Source organism: Aethina tumida, chromosome 5, assembly GCF_024364675.1.
Source record: "Aethina tumida isolate Nest 87 chromosome 5, icAetTumi1.1, whole genome shotgun sequence".
Classification (NCBI taxonomy): domain Eukaryota; kingdom Metazoa; phylum Arthropoda; class Insecta; order Coleoptera; family Nitidulidae; genus Aethina; species Aethina tumida.
The window spans coordinates 28,854,621-28,869,154 of NC_065439.1; the positions used below are offsets into that span (position 1 = coordinate 28,854,621).

The 14,534-nt window shown below is 38.8% G+C and overlaps 5 protein-coding genes across 8 annotated transcripts in view; 3 read left to right on the forward strand and 2 right to left on the reverse strand.

The window, feature by feature from the left end:
- LOC109607463 (protein tiptop-like) overlaps window positions 1-167 on the reverse strand; it is a 78,486-nt gene extending 78,319 nt beyond the window's left edge. The window contains exon 1 of the mRNA XM_049968076.1: window positions 79-167. The gene's annotated coding sequence lies outside the window, so the exon portion shown is untranslated. The remainder of the gene's footprint in view (window positions 1-78) is intronic.
- On the reverse strand, window positions 26-5,358 carry LOC109609590 (CTD nuclear envelope phosphatase 1 homolog). 3 transcript variants are annotated; one of them, XM_020026278.2, is made up of 6 exons: window positions 4,902-5,355; window positions 4,665-4,731; window positions 4,260-4,450; window positions 3,751-3,979; window positions 3,533-3,686; window positions 26-185 (listed from the first exon to the last, which is right to left on the reverse strand). In XM_020026278.2, exons 1-5 carry the CDS (start codon window positions 4,998-5,000, stop codon window positions 3,541-3,543), a joined length of 732 nt encoding a protein of 243 aa, XP_019881837.1. In that variant the 5' UTR covers window positions 5,001-5,355; the 3' UTR covers window positions 26-185; window positions 3,533-3,540. The 3 variants fall into 3 exon arrangements, with proteins under 3 accessions (XP_019881837.1, XP_019881835.1, XP_019881836.1); XM_020026276.2 differs by lacking the exon at window positions 26-185 and adding an exon at window positions 1,784-3,474 and having other exon boundaries at window positions 3,545-3,686; window positions 4,902-5,358; XM_020026277.2 differs by lacking the exon at window positions 26-185 and adding an exon at window positions 1,784-3,086 and having other exon boundaries at window positions 4,902-5,353.
- On the forward strand, window positions 423-1,737 carry LOC109609591 (peroxisomal membrane protein PEX14). Of its 2 annotated transcripts, XM_049968088.1 has the most exons (5): window positions 423-580; window positions 675-980; window positions 1,041-1,267; window positions 1,331-1,519; window positions 1,582-1,737. In XM_049968088.1, exons 1-5 carry the CDS (start codon window positions 518-520, stop codon window positions 1,652-1,654), a joined length of 858 nt encoding a protein of 285 aa, XP_049824045.1. In that variant the 5' UTR covers window positions 423-517; the 3' UTR covers window positions 1,655-1,737. The 2 variants fall into 2 exon arrangements, with proteins under 2 accessions (XP_049824045.1, XP_019881838.2); XM_020026279.2 differs by lacking the exon at window positions 1,582-1,737 and having other exon boundaries at window positions 1,331-1,523.
- Window positions 5,359-7,781: 2,423 nt separating the features above from the next.
- LOC126265597 (facilitated trehalose transporter Tret1-like) lies at window positions 7,782-11,341 on the forward strand. The gene is made up of 2 exons (XM_049967532.1): window positions 7,782-8,991; window positions 9,805-11,341. Exons 1-2 carry the CDS (start codon window positions 8,766-8,768, stop codon window positions 11,136-11,138), a joined length of 1,560 nt encoding a protein of 519 aa, XP_049823489.1. The 5' UTR covers window positions 7,782-8,765; the 3' UTR covers window positions 11,139-11,341.
- Window positions 11,342-12,332: 991 nt separating this feature from the next.
- LOC109609543 (facilitated trehalose transporter Tret1-like) lies at window positions 12,333-14,165 on the forward strand. The gene is made up of 2 exons (XM_049967313.1): window positions 12,333-12,532; window positions 12,602-14,165. Exons 1-2 carry the CDS (start codon window positions 12,499-12,501, stop codon window positions 13,912-13,914), a joined length of 1,347 nt encoding a protein of 448 aa, XP_049823270.1. The 5' UTR covers window positions 12,333-12,498; the 3' UTR covers window positions 13,915-14,165.
- Window positions 14,166-14,534: the final 369 nt, after the last annotated feature.

Sequence of the window (14,534 nt, forward strand, 5' to 3'; positions counted from 1 at the left end):
AAAATAAAACACAATTTAGCTTATCTTTTTATTTAAACCGTTTTAAGAACATAAATATTTACTTATATCTATACTTACATGAACATAAATTACTTAATTTTATTCTACACTATTGTAAATTGAAAATCAACACCAAATCGAAATACTTGACACGAGGTAGTCGCTGCTCCATCTATTGACGCATCCTAGAATTATAATTAATTACAAATGATTTTACATATTTCTGTTTGAATACAAATATATCACACTTATTTATCTTATTATTAATCAAATGCCTCGGGAGTGTACAAAACCATTAAAACTAGATACTTTTTCTTTCGTTACAAGACAAGAACAGGAATATATAAATATATCAAAAAAGAGAGAGAGAGAGAGAGAGAGAGACGATAAACAGTGGCGCCGGATAATTAAACCACCGATCTCCAATTTCTTATCAAAACAGTTTGACATTTGGAAGTATGTTGTTGCGTTGATTCATTTTATACACTTTTTATTATATTAGCGAAACAAACTAAAAATGGCCACAACTTCGGAGGAGATTTCTAAGAACCAAGCCACCGATGGAATTCGTGAGGATATGGTAAAAACTTACAATTTCATTTATCAATAGTCATTGAAGAGTATTGGACTTTGTTACTTGGTTAACGTTGTTAATTAAATAATGATTTCTTTAGGTGCAAACGGCGGTACGATTCCTTCAAAATCCGAACGTAGTAAACACACCTTTAGCCCAAAAACAAAAATTTCTTCAAAGAAAAGGACTAACCGACCCCGAAATTCAATTGGCGTGCGAAAGATCGGGCGCGTATACTGCACACAACCAAAACAATATCCCTCTTCCGCCTTCCAGTCTCACTGTTGCACCTTATGGGTACGGTTACAGACAAGTACAGATCACATGGTTCGATAGATTGAGGGAACTTGTTCATAATGTTGCCATATTCAGCATTGTTGCCTATGTTATTCACAAATTTTATCAGGTAAATTTATCATTTGCCCCCTATCTGTAATGGTGAACTCTTAAATTTGTGTTCTTGTAGAATTACGTAGCACCATTTTTGTTTGGAAAAAAGAAGAAAAGTGTAGAGGATTCCATCAAAGACCTCGACATAAATATGAAGGAATCTGTGAAAAATTTACAAGAAAATTTAGAATGTGTCAAGATTGAAGTGGACAAAATCAATCAGAGTTCTGATTTGAATACATCTAGACAACTAAGTGACATCAAATCTGATATTGCCACAGTTAAAGGTCTTCTATTGAGCAGGTACAAAATCTATTTTTTGAGGATAACACTATGTTTCCATTAAAACAATTCAAATTTTTATAGGAAACAATTTCCTGTAGTACCACCATCGATTCCCGCATGGCAAATGGCGAGTGTTGATCCGGGTGATCACGATCAGGACGTGGAGGACAGGAAGAACGAAGATCTGATGGAAGTCGGATCGGGATCGGGATCCGGATCTTCCGAACCAGAACACTGTACCAAAACCAGCGAGTCTAGTCTAGAAATTATGTAATTTTTTTGTATTTTTTCCTTATTTGTATGCCAACATTTGACATTTTTTTTTTTTTCAGATACAATCCAAAAGACTACGATACAGAATCGTGTCACAGTAGGAAAAGTAAAGAGGAAATTGAAAAGGATTAATTATTTTTATTTATACAATGTTTTTTATTGTTTACAACAATTTGTATATTTTTAGTAAATACATTTTTTTTTTTTTGTTTTCATACGAGTGTTTTACTTTTGAGCCGAGGGGAAAATAAGACAAAAACGTCTAATTAAAATTTATTCTAATCAAATAAATTACTTCTTCATTCATTGTAAAATGTCATAATTAGGTACATTTTGTTCATCATTCTACCAACAGTTGGTATTTTGAAACCACAACACAAATCTTCAGGATCATATATACAAACGTACATGTACATCTATTAGAAACCTGTTTTGCTTAATAGGTTCTTTACAGCGCAATTTAAACGATTCAAAAAATAATATTAATAAAAAAAAAGTCACAAAAAAATTGCGAGAGTCACAAAAAAAACTGTCCCGTTATCACAATATATCATTCACAAATCAACTAGAAACAAAAAACCGATTAGCACCGTATGATTTTCTTTCAAACAAACACATCCTAGTTGTTTACATTTGTACAAAATATTTACAACAAAATAATAAATATGATGAAATTGATTGATTTATTAACGGCAAGTTGATACGAAACCAAATGGCAAATTCGTACTCAGAAAATGCTTACTTCATTCATTTTAAGCATGATTTAAGTACTAGGAATTGAAAAATTGACCAATTGCAAAAGCTCCTTCTTCTACTTTTTCAGTTATCTGTTATTTGATTTACTGGCACTAATGGTAATCTAATGAATGTTATCGTTTTGCAATTGGTTTTCTTTTTTTACTAAGAATAGATCTATCTATCATTATTACTTCGCCTATTTTAATATGTACACGATAAAACTACACAGAAATCTAAACACAATGATTTTTCTGATGCAGAAAATATTTCCTCTCACTCTCACTCACTTAATATAAAATTCTATCTATATCTATATAATTTATTTACTCCAGTTTAAATGTTCGTGTGTGCTTCAACAATAAGTGTGAACGACAGCATAAATATTTCTTATCTGAGCCAACAAAAAATAACAATGAAAAATAAAAAAATATTTATACTTCTCAAATAAAATAAAGTTAAGAAGTCTTTGGTGCGGAAGTCGGAAGCTCGTCCAGTTTTGTAAGATCTGCTGCTGTTTATTGCCGAACAAAACTGAAACGTTCCCCGAAACGAAGCAACAAAATAATAAATAATAAAAACAAAACATGTAAACTTAAAACCGAATAAAAGTGGCGAGCAGTTAAGAAAAAACACTTTACTTTAATTATTAGGTTATCGGAAAACCTAAAAAGAATGCAACGACTGATGGAAAAGCTGTTTATTTTTTCAATTTGTTTTTCTCTTAACTTTGCGAACATAAAATTCTGTTTTAGGTCTGAGGTCGGATGTGATTAAAGATGATGTGCGGCGGTGGCAAACGAACCTCCGGAGGATTTTCACCGGAAACCTGCGTTCAATTCATAAAAGCATTATTATTGTTATCGTTTGTCAATTTTCAGTATACCTAAAAACTAAAAAGGCAAATAGGCAAATAATCGGACGTGTAATGTAATTCGCAACTAAAAGCCAAAACAAAATCGGAGAAAGGAAAAGTCACACTTCGTTATTGTATGTACACATGAAATTATTGTTGAGTCTGTTATTGTTAGTTGTGAGATTAGTTGCACATGCGTTGCGGTATGCGCGACTTGAATTTTTTGCCCTCCCTCTGTTGGTGGTGGCGCTGCTCGAATTCCTCGACCTGCGTGACGATACCGTCGAGCGCGCCCAAATCGGGCGCCGTCTCGTTGCGTTGCATCTTGACCGGCGAGGGCGTCGCGACGGCGCGCGCGCCACTGCAAAACCGCGAGAGAAACGCGCGTCAATAGTGATTTGGTCGACGGGGCTACTTACCGGACGCGCTACCAGAGCCTGTGCAGGTGGAGGTTCCGCGACAGGACGCTGCGCACGTCCGCCGTGAAGCGCAGCGCGTCCAGGACGGGCAGCAGGTTCAGCAGTGCCACGTCGGTCGGGTCGCTGAACCACGACTTGATCGGGATCGCGTTGTCTGAAACAAACGTCGTTTATTCGAAGCGAAGGGCTCGACACAACTCGAAGGTGGTTCACTTTACCGGGATACGCCCGGTATGCACCGGGACTGTTGTCCAAGATGAACACGCTGGAGAGATCGTTACAGATGGCGCTCAGATCTTTTGTGTACGAACCGAGATCGGGAGTGCAATGTTGTCTGTAGAAGCGACGCTGCAATATTCCACGTCCGGCGTCCAAACGGTCCGCAACCGCCGCCCCGTAGATTTCCATGCTTGCCGTGAACACAACCAGTTCGTACCACTGGGACACCTTCAAAAACACAACTTTTTATGTCTACATATTTCCGAAATTGAAAAACGTCAAACGTATGTAATTGTATGCTCTTACGGACCAGACAAATTTGGTCTTGAGCCAGTTGGAAACTTTCCAGAACTGTATTTTTATCGTTTTGTCGGAAAAGTTCGTGTAGTCATCATTTACAATTAAATCCCTTGTAATAGATTTACATTAAATTTTGTAACACACCAACCACAGCTTACATAATTCAATTGTCAGAGTGTCGTATTTTTCAATTTTCTACCATACTCACAATGTCCAAGAAGAAGTCAACGTGCGGCCGTTTGTGTACGAAAAATCGCACAGGATGTCTTTCAATGTTTACTTTGAGTACAAAATCTGGAGGCGTTCCCGGTCTCACAGTTTGTCTCAAAACTCCATCGTGATGTGAATGAATCAAAGTCTCATCCAAGTCCAAAACCAACACTTTCCTCTTTACTATGCCTACAAAATAACCATCATCATCATCATCATCATCAATTTATTACTCCATGATTGTCAACTTATTGATTCAGTTCAGTCTTATAAAAAATAACACGAATGATCTAACAAAATAAGAGAAAGTTTAAGAAATTTACATAAAATTCTGATTGGTTAAAACTGAAAGAGTCAAATATTAATAAAATAAAATTTTGACTAACTGAATATGTCTACTTACTAAGTCTGTGCCTTGATAAGGGCGATAACGGGAACAAGTCATATTTGACTGACTGATGTTGGATAATCTGCAACAACAATCGATCTAAAAATTCACATAAACAAACGTAAACATAGTTTAGTAACAATCACCAAAATAACTGGTTATCTGTTAACGAGATAGCCTGTCAAAACTGTCACAACAACATCGAAGAGGATTTCGACGAAATTCGACGAAAATTAGATAAAATGCACGTACCGCTCTCGTCTGTTTCTTGAGCGTGTAACACAAACACGTCCAAACTCTGGATGCGATCAGCAAAAATGCCCTAATGCCCATTTGAAGTTGTTTCCACATTGAAGAAGTTATGTTGTGTGTGTGTGTGTGTGTGTGTGTGTGTTGTGTATGTTGTGTGTTTCGATTCACGTTTCGCACGCGCCTCTCTCGCACATGTAAAAAAAAAATGTTTCGCACAGGAAATTTCGATTGGCGCCAATCACATTTTCCGACTGACACTGAAATCCACTTAAACAACGAGCGCCATTAAAATCGACCCGATTTACTCTGGACAAATGGGTCGAGAACGCGTGCGCGTGTTTATCCGCGATTTATGCGGATAATCTCTTCCCGCTCTCTTTTTGAATTTTCACATGCAAAATTCCACTTTAATTATTTTTATAAACGACTTTTTGATAAGAGAAACAAAACACCCGCTTGTTCTTTTCTAAATAAACAAAACTGAAATTTCGATTGACATTCTATTAACAATGAAACTATTCAATTTTAGAGTTGGCCATTCTGCTCAGTTCTTTAGTTTTTTGTGGCTCAGTTATAAAACGTATAATACATCAACTGTTACAAATAAAAAAGAGTAAACGATCTTGAATTCATATATATGCAAACTTTTAGTTAAATCGAATTTTATTGCATATTTTATAGTTTTATTGAGTATTTTTGAATATATATTTGATCTTGTAAGGTATATTAATCCAAATTGAACGGTAATAACCTCAAATTAATATTCAATATCAATTTTTGCTATACTTTATCTATGTAAATGAATTATTTTGGTAAATACTTGTTCTTCAACATCTAGTGACACCTAGAAAAAGTATATTTAATAATTAGGAAATTTAGTTTTTGGTTACAGGTTCCTGTTATTGACAAATATTGAATTCTATTTCATATTGGTCTCATTCCTAATATCCATGCATCCCTGTAAAATGGGTTGCATATGTGTGAGGACTGAATACAATACGATGGTTAATCAACGTCTAATAAGGGGTTGCAGGTTGGTAGCAGCAGAGTAGAAAAACATATTAAAAATGTATAACATTTTTTCAGATATTCAAATGCAATAAGTGAAAATAAGTTGTGTTCACACTCAACAATGAGTACAGAATTGGATTTCAACCGTTTAAGACGGTAGGTATCGATTTTTGAAGTAAATGAAAATTCAGAAAATATGGAGTTGTAGAGACTGATCTGCAGGTCGAGCTGTTTATCATCATGCTTGAGTGAAAATGTTAATAATTAGTACATTAAAGTTGCATTACAACATGTCATTTAAAAATATCGTATACGAACGGTAAATACCTCAAAATGCATTCGCCAAATTAAGGTATTTTCCTATATTTAATTAGAAAAACGTACGAAACGATGATCTAGAAAGGTGAGTATCGACAATGATGAATTCCGTTCCGGTTAGTTGTGTTATTCCCATGATCGAACGAGGGGAACAACCATAATCGCATCCACCGATTAACATATTTAAAATATTTCACGAGGACCTTGGGATTTTTACCATCCGTTTTTTTTATACGAAATGACGCTTTTCAACTATTAAATATAACGCGTGTGTAGAGTGTAAAATTGAAAATTGGTAATTGCAGCTTTAGGTTTTGTGGGCAGTCGCAATTAAGTTAGTAAGGGTGAAATTAGTTGAAAATCCTTGAGTAGAGTCGTTTGCTAATAATTGTAACACATCCTGTCGGAAGAGTTTGATGGTTCACTACTTAAAGTTAAAACATCAATGCCATTGTCATTGTCACGTGTGACACTAATAAGGAAACGAGGAAAACATCAAGTATTCAATACGATGCGTTTCTTTACCACGAATTTATAGCCATACATGACGATACGCATGATATAGATCAATTCGATTGTAAATATAATCTGGGAAAACAATTCCAAGAGGTTCGCTGTTTTTGCTGTCCACGAACGGAATAAGAACAATAAGATTTAGATATGTTGAGAACAATGTGATAACATTTCTGTATACTGTATGTGTTAGTGCTCAAGTTTGTTATTATTTATGTTTTTAAAAAGACACCTGAAACATGAATAGATGAATTGAGTATGTCTAGAATTTAATAATGAAACTTTTTTCATGCCGCATCCAAGCAGAAATGATTAAATCTGTGCATAAATGCACGTTTGTAATCTTGTCTGTGACAAAATCGAGTCGATTAAACCTAAATCGGGTACGTGATTCCAATTATTTCATTTGGGTCAATAGCAACTTTTTTTTGAATGGAAAGAACTTTTTACGTGATGTTCTTCATGTCTCGGAATTTACGGACCGCAATTAAAGACATTATGTAATTTCAAGTTGGAATGTTACTTTGTAGTCGTTAATTTTGTGTATCGGAAAATAGGTACGTTTCCGAAACAAATAAACAAATATTATTAAAGTAATTGACATCCTTTACAGTGTCTACAATGAATCCATCTTTTAAATTTTCGTCCGATTGTTGCAACGTTTTTGTGCTTTTCCATTGAAAGAAAAGAAGTGGATTGGACTAATTTGGAAATATACTTTTATGGATTCAGATGAATTCGGATAACCGTTGACCTGTGCATTTTTTATGATAGAAATCGAACGATTTGAGAGGAGTGTTTATAAATATTCGCAGACACATTTAATTGGCGTTTGTAAATATTTAGAAATTAACGCTGTAATAAAAGTTATTTAACGTTTTAGATAGAGCTGTTATCTCGACAGTTGGGTCATTCGTCGAACGAATTGGTAATAAATGTAACGAAAAATTGACGAGCCCACATATCGAAAGGTCACAATATCAAATTTGACTTTGATAATCACTTTAATATTGGAAGTCGTCAGTTACTTGAGTCGCCCTCCGCCTTTTCCCATCTTTACACTTGACAATGTTCCATAAACGAACACTGTTTCCGGAATTTACGTATTGACATTTTTTTACGAAAGCGGCAGCCTTGAGTGGACTAGACGTGTGTAAATGTTCTTTCCTTATCGATAGGAGGAAATCAGCTCGATTTTGTTTCCGTTAGAAAAAATTCACTTTTTCTGGCAAAAAATCGGGGCAACTTGTGAGCTAATTGGAGTAAAACAATGACGATGACACACGTTGTGTCGTAATTATTAAAAGTGCACACTCGACGGCCGAAAACACTCGAAATTTTTATCCTAATTCAACTACGTTGTATTTGTGTGTGTGTTCAAATTTAGTATTTCATATCTCTGAACTTTAACTTGGTTTTGCAATAAATTTCGTATTTTATCGACAGTGTTGATTTATTTAATGCTTCTCTCGAGGTGCCAATGGACGTACCTGTTTCTAAAAAATAAACAACAAAATCGTTGGTCGCAAAATTATGAGGGAAAAACAATCGGAGGACGTGAATAAATATAAATGCCGGAAATCTGTAGTTAGCACAGTTGATTTTGTTATTCTTCTTTTTGGTGAATCACACACATTTTTATGAATTGGTTCAATTATGAACAATATATAAACATTATTAAAATGTTATTTATCGTTTCGAAAATATCTAGAAACGTCACAATATTTCGTCACACGCCGCTCTCGATTATATTATTGTAATTTTTTTGATTTTACCATTCCCGACATATATTTCTGGTTCGATCGGGTTAAATAATAGCTGAACTTCCAAGTCTGAGTACTGAGCCGGTGTCAAAAATGAAATTGGCGTAAATTCCCGGTAACGCCTATTGACGATAATCTGTAATAATCTCGAGTGGGTTCTTCACGAGTGATGAGACCCTGTATCGATGGTGTCATTTACGAGGTACTCGCTGACTTGATCGCATGATCTTGGCATTTTGCCAAAAAATAAGAAAAAGATATGTCTTCGCAAAAGGAACAGCAGCAGCAGCAGCAGCAGCAGCAGCAGCAGCGGCAGCACGATGACGGCATGCAAGAAGAGAGTCGAGTGGGGACGGAGCTTATGCCACTGACAACATTTAACGGGGAGCCCAACGACGGAAGCCCAGAACACGCGATGGTCAGTCAAAGTGCAACCGTCTCGACGCCGGTCGACCGAAAGTTCCTCTATTTGGCGGCATGTGCAGGTTAGTCACCAAATTTCTATTTTATTTTTCTCCATTCCCTCAAACTCAGAAACTCAGAAGGCAACACTCAAATCGGATCAAATCGTCACTTTACATGTGTAAAAAAATAAACGACAATAATCCATGACATTGGCATTGTTAATGTTGAGGTAATTGCTGCATATCCACCTCGATTTGCTGCGGGGAATTCCTTTACACACACAACGCAAAAATCCATTGATTCTCTCGTTCATTGAGGAAAACGATTCGAAGAAACATCCTGTTGCTCCGGTAGATTTGCATGCAATTAGTTTATAATATTGCACCATTAATCAATCGATTGACGCAGTCGATTGTTTATTACGAAATTTTATTAGACATTCAAGCGGCGCCAGATTTTTAAGGATCCGGTTGGACAGACCGTAAATAGGTCCAAGTACCAATAAAAGTTTCCGGCCGCAATTTCGTCTTTGATTAGAAAATTGCCAAGTGTTTTCCTTTTATCATCCTCCCGTTATCAATCCATCACCATCTACCGTTTTAATTCCAAATTTTCGACTTGATTGACTCGTAATCACGACACTTTTTTAGATAAGTACGTAACCGTGATTATGCTTAAACAAACACCAAAATCGAATCGTTCCGATTTCATAATGACAGATAAGGGGAATGGCAACATACATAATAATAATTCGAAAAAAGAGTATAAATTATTATTTATAAATAATGAGCATTCTCGCCTTGAACATGCCTACTGTGTGTCGCAAGGACAATTTCACATCAACTTTGCGGTTTTCCGCGTTGATTAGAATTATCAGTGTGTGTCGTTTTCAGCGAATCTTGCCGCCTTCACCTGCGGCCAGGCCTTCGGATGGACGTCCCCCGAAATACCGAAGCTGAAGAGCTTGGACGACAACCCGCTGGGGACGGTGATAAGTGCGAGTCAAGAGGGATGGATCGGATCGTTTCTGCCGTTGGGCGCGGCCCTCGGACCTTTTGCCGCCGGAATGGTGGCTGACAAGTTGGGAAGGAAGAAGACCCTGCTGATCGGGACGACGCCGTTCCTGCTGACTTTCCTGCTGGCTGCGATGGGCACCAGCGTAAACATGTTTTATTTGTCCAGGTTCTTGGCCGGTTTGGCCGTCGGCTGCATCTTCACCGTTCTGCCCATGTACATCGGAGAGATTTCCGACAACGAGGTCCGCGGACAGCTGGGTTCCTTCATGCAACTCTTCATCGTGGTCGGACTGCTGTTTTCGTACATCCTCGGACCCTACTTGAAATTTAAGACGTTCAACATGATTTGTCTGGGCGTTCCGACCGCTTTCTTGGCTTTCTTCTTCATGAAAATTCCAGACTCCCCGTACTTCCTGGTGTTGTCCGGCGACGAAGATGCGGCCGTGAAATCGCTGGTTCAGCTCCGCTGCAAGTCCGAAACGGACGTTCAGAAGGAGATCATCGAAATAAAAGCGGCCGTCGAGGACGCCCAAAAGAATCAGAAATCCTTTTTCGACATATTCAAATCGAAGGCGCTGACGATGGCTCTGATCATTTCGGTGGGATTGGTCGCTTTGCAGCAGTTCTCCGGCATCAACATAGTTTTGTTCTTCGCTCAATCTATCTTCACTGATGCCGGAGTGTCTTTGGCTCCCGAACTGTGCACCATTCTGATCGGCGTGGTCCAAGTGGTGGCCAGCGCACTGACGCCCATCCTGGTCGAGAAAAAGGGCAAACGTTTCCTCCTGTTGGTCTCCGCCGTCGGCATGACTGTGTCTCAGGGGTCGCTCGCCTACTTCTTCTACCTGAAGAACGGGGGCCAAGACGTGTCGGGCATCTCGTGGTTGCCGGTCGCCAGTCTTATCGCCTACATCATCACCTATTGTCTGGGCTTCGGGCCTCTGCCCTGGGCCGTGATGGGTGAACTGTTCCCGGGAGAGATAAAGGCGGCCGCCTCCACCGTAACCGCCGCCGGTTGCTGGGTGTTGGGCTTCCTCATCACCAAGTATTTCGGCACGTTGGTGGACATGTTCGGACAGCACGGTTCGTTCGGATTGTTCGCCAGCTGTTGTCTTTTAGCTGCCGCATTCGTTTACAAATTCGTACCTGAAACATCTGGAAAGAGCGTCCAGGAGATCCTGGACATTCTGGGAGGAAACGCCAAAGCGTGAACTCGCACACGCCCACACAATCGTTATTTTGAACAAACACCATACCATGTGATATCTAATATTCCTATCTAACATGTAATTTTATTTATTTGTTATTGTTAAGTTTGAAAAAAATTATCTACCACTTTGGTCATGACTGTGGTACGTTTCAGTACTGAAATATTAATATAATGTAATTTAAATATTCAGGCAATAAAATATATATATTATTATTTTCGTCCGATTTTGATTGTCGCCCGTCCAACGTTGTTCTTATTGTTTATCACGGTTCACGTAAGTGTTCGTCTAATTGATTTGGTTAAACAGACGTTCTTTTGATAAACGCCGACGACGACGCAAACTTTTCCATTTATTATAATATGTGTGTACAATGCATGTCGAAAAATCCAACAAATACCAGAATAACCATGAATTTAATCTGAAGTGTTGTATCAATTAGTTCTGCTAATTGATGTAGTGACTTTTTGATTTAGATAAACTGTGATGTATCAATGATATCACCGCATTCTTTGTTATTAAATTATCGTCAAAGTGTCGCTGCATCTAGGTGGAAACACAAATCCAGATTTTTCTTTAGATTTGTGGCTTTCAAACAATATCAATGCGAACTAATAAATCATTGCTTCCCCTAGAAATTGAAACTGGTTGCTAATATGTGTATTGATAATTTCGTTGTATCTATTAATGTTTGATAACATTAATTAATCACGTGCACAGCAACGGAACGATTCCACATTTTTAAATTGCATAAGGAGTTTTTAAACTCAAGGTCTTCAATATTGATGATATCTTCGCGTCTGATCTGCAACTGCAGAATCTCGTGATTAGGTTGAGATGTGCAAGAAAAGAATGGGTTCGCACGTGTCCCAACTTGAATCGCCCTCGCGTCTATTTTTCGGGCGAACTGTTTGTAAATAATGTCAAGTATTCCACGTTATCTACCATCAATATCTGCGCTAAACTATAATTATTCCGTTAAACTTCGAATTTTCCTTGAACACATTTGCAATTCACGCGTTTTTACTAATCAGCATTCTAACTACCTCCACCTCCACCTCCCAACAAACTTTTCAAGATAAACCTTTATTAGATTTCCCAATCGTTTCAAGTGTGGCGTGCCAAGTTAGAGGCGGTTTTTTATTTCTTTCGGTGTTCAGGCAAATAGTACAACTAGAAGCATGATTTACTACTCAATTGTTACACAAATTAGATAACGTATCGTATCACAATGATCGGAATTGTAGAGAATCGTGATTGGCTCTTAATTTGATACGATGTACAAGTAAAAGTAATATAAGTTGCCCGTAAAGGTTTATTTGCGATTCGTCTGTGATTTTTCCACTTCCACAATCGGAACAAGATGGGATCGTACACTTATATCTCTGCATTTATAGGTAAGTGTGTCTGCGCTTCAAGTCAAACGACCCCTTTAATTGTTCCCTTCTTTGCTTCGTTTCTCGCAGGGAACGTAATCGGGTTCATAGCCGGATGTTCGTTGACGTGGACGTCGCCCGAACTGAAGAGACTGGAGGAAGAAGATGAAGTGCTGGGCAAAATGTTGGACAAAGATTCAAGTGAGATCGCCTGGATCGGAGGTCTCATGCCTTTCGGTGCGATCTTTGGGCCGATCGTCTTTGGCTATTTGGCGAACCGGATCGGACGTAAGCCTTCCCTCCTCATTGCCGGAATTCCCTTCACCGCGGGATATCTGATTTTGGCGGTTGCCGGCAACGAGTGGGCCTTTATGGTCGCCCGTTTCTTGATCGGCGTGGGAGTGGGAGCCGTCTTCACCGTCTTGCCCATGTACATCGCCGAAGTGGCGGAAGACTCGAATCGAGGTGCGCTGGGATCCTCCATGAACTGTTTCATCTGCTTGGGACTGCTCTGCACCTACTCCATCGGACCGTACGTGTCCTGGGTGGTGTTCAACGTTATTCTGACCATCTGCCCGATCGCTTTCATGCCGCTCTTCTGGTTCTTGGGCACCGAGACGCCTCATCATCTGATCGGCAAGGGCGACATAGACGGAGCGAAACAAGTTCTGCACAAGCTCCGCGGTCAAGACTCGGAAAAAGAGTTTAACGTCATCCACGAGACCATCACCAACGAATCGGAGGGTTCGTTTAAGGATCTCTTCCAATCGAAGGCGAACAAAAAGGCCGTGATCATTTCGTTGGGTCTGCTGTGCCTGCAACAGATGTCCGGCATCAACGCCGTCCTCTTCTTCGCCGAAGACATTTTCGACAAAGCTGGAACGTCGCTCTCTCCGGCCGTGTGTTCCATCTTGGTCGGACTGACCCAGTTCCTCACCAGCTTCGTTTCGCCGTTGTTGGCCGATCGTCTCGGTCGCAAAATCCTTTTGGTCGCATCAGCTGTGGGAATGTTTATTGCCGAAGTTCCCCTCGGCGTGTTCTTCCACCTGCAAAACGAAGACCCGTCCAAAGTGGAGGACATCAAATTCCTGCCCATCCTCTGTTTGATCTTCTACATCATCACATACAACAGCGGCTTCGGGCCGCTCCCATGGTCGGTCAGCGCCGAATTGTTTCCCAACAACGTCAAATCCGTAGCTTCGACGTTGTCGGCTTCCGTCTGTTGGTTCTTCGGCTTCCTGATCGCATTTTTCTTCGGCCAGATTAGCTCGGCGATCGGTCAAGGTCCAGCTTTTTGGATATTCTCCGGATTTTGCGCCATCGCCTTTGTCTTCTCTCAGTTCTATGTGATCGAGACCAAAGGGAAGAACATAAGCGAAATTCAAAAGATTCTTGAAAACTAGTCGAATCACCCATTACTAAGCGACCTCCTCCATTCCGTCCATCTTTTTAGCTATCATTTTAATTTTCAAAGGAAAATTGAAATCTCAGCTTCACGAGCGACTTTTACTCATTTTGAGGTGAAATGAACACCGACGAATATGGTAGATTTCTACCCTTAATGTTTGTAAACAAATACCACTGGTTGGTTAAATAATTTATATTTATGAAATAGATAGTCTAATTGTTACAAATAAAAACAAACTCAAATATTCACCGTCGTTTCGATTGAACAAAATTCCTACCTGTACCCGTAAAAAAATCTACAAAGGTTGCACACAATTAATTAATTGGAATGTGCAATAATTCGATTAGATTAACAACAATGGCATTTATTTAACGAGCATTCGAAAGGTGCACGTGTTCGCGATGATGAGCAGCGAGAAAGAAAACAGTTTAGCGTAATCTAAATCAAAATCGAGCCACTTAATAATAAATAATATGAAATCACGATGAGATAATCAAGGATTCCTTAAATTATCGCGTTTTGCTCAAAGACACGTCATTTAATGGAAAATATTTTAAGAAGATCCGATGAAAGACGCGACCAATAAGTGTTCAGCGTTTGAGTGATTTCGAAAAA

Coding starts and splice junctions, on each gene's coding strand:
- LOC109609591 (XM_049968088.1), top strand. CDS start 518: ATGGCCACAACTTCGGAGGAGATTTCTAAGAACCAAGCCACCGATGGA. Junction 981..1,040: donor TTATTCACAAATTTTATCAG/GTAAATTTATCA, acceptor GTGTTCTTGTAG/AATTACGTAGCACCATTTTT. Junction 1,268..1,330: donor AAAGGTCTTCTATTGAGCAG/GTACAAAATCTA, acceptor AAATTTTTATAG/GAAACAATTTCCTGTAGTAC.
- LOC109609543 (XM_049967313.1), top strand. CDS start 12,499: ATGGGATCGTACACTTATATCTCTGCATTTATAG. Junction 12,533..12,601: donor TTATATCTCTGCATTTATAG/GTAAGTGTGTCT, acceptor CGTTTCTCGCAG/GGAACGTAATCGGGTTCATA.
- LOC126265597 (XM_049967532.1), top strand. CDS start 8,766: ATGTCTTCGCAAAAGGAACAGCAGCAGCAGCAGCAGCAGCAGCAGCAG. Junction 8,992..9,804: donor CTATTTGGCGGCATGTGCAG/GTTAGTCACCAA, acceptor TGTCGTTTTCAG/CGAATCTTGCCGCCTTCACC.
- LOC109609590 (XM_020026276.2), bottom strand. CDS start 5,000: ATGTGGAAACAACTTCAAATGGGCATTAGGGCATTTTTGCTGATCGCA. Junction 4,732..4,901: donor TCAAGAAACAGACGAGAGCG/GTACGTGCATTT, acceptor TTGTTGTTGCAG/ATTATCCAACATCAGTCAGT. Junction 3,475..3,544: donor CTCCACCTGCACAGGCTCTG/GTAGCGCGTCCG, acceptor GCGGTTTTGCAG/TGGCGCGCGCGCCGTCGCGA.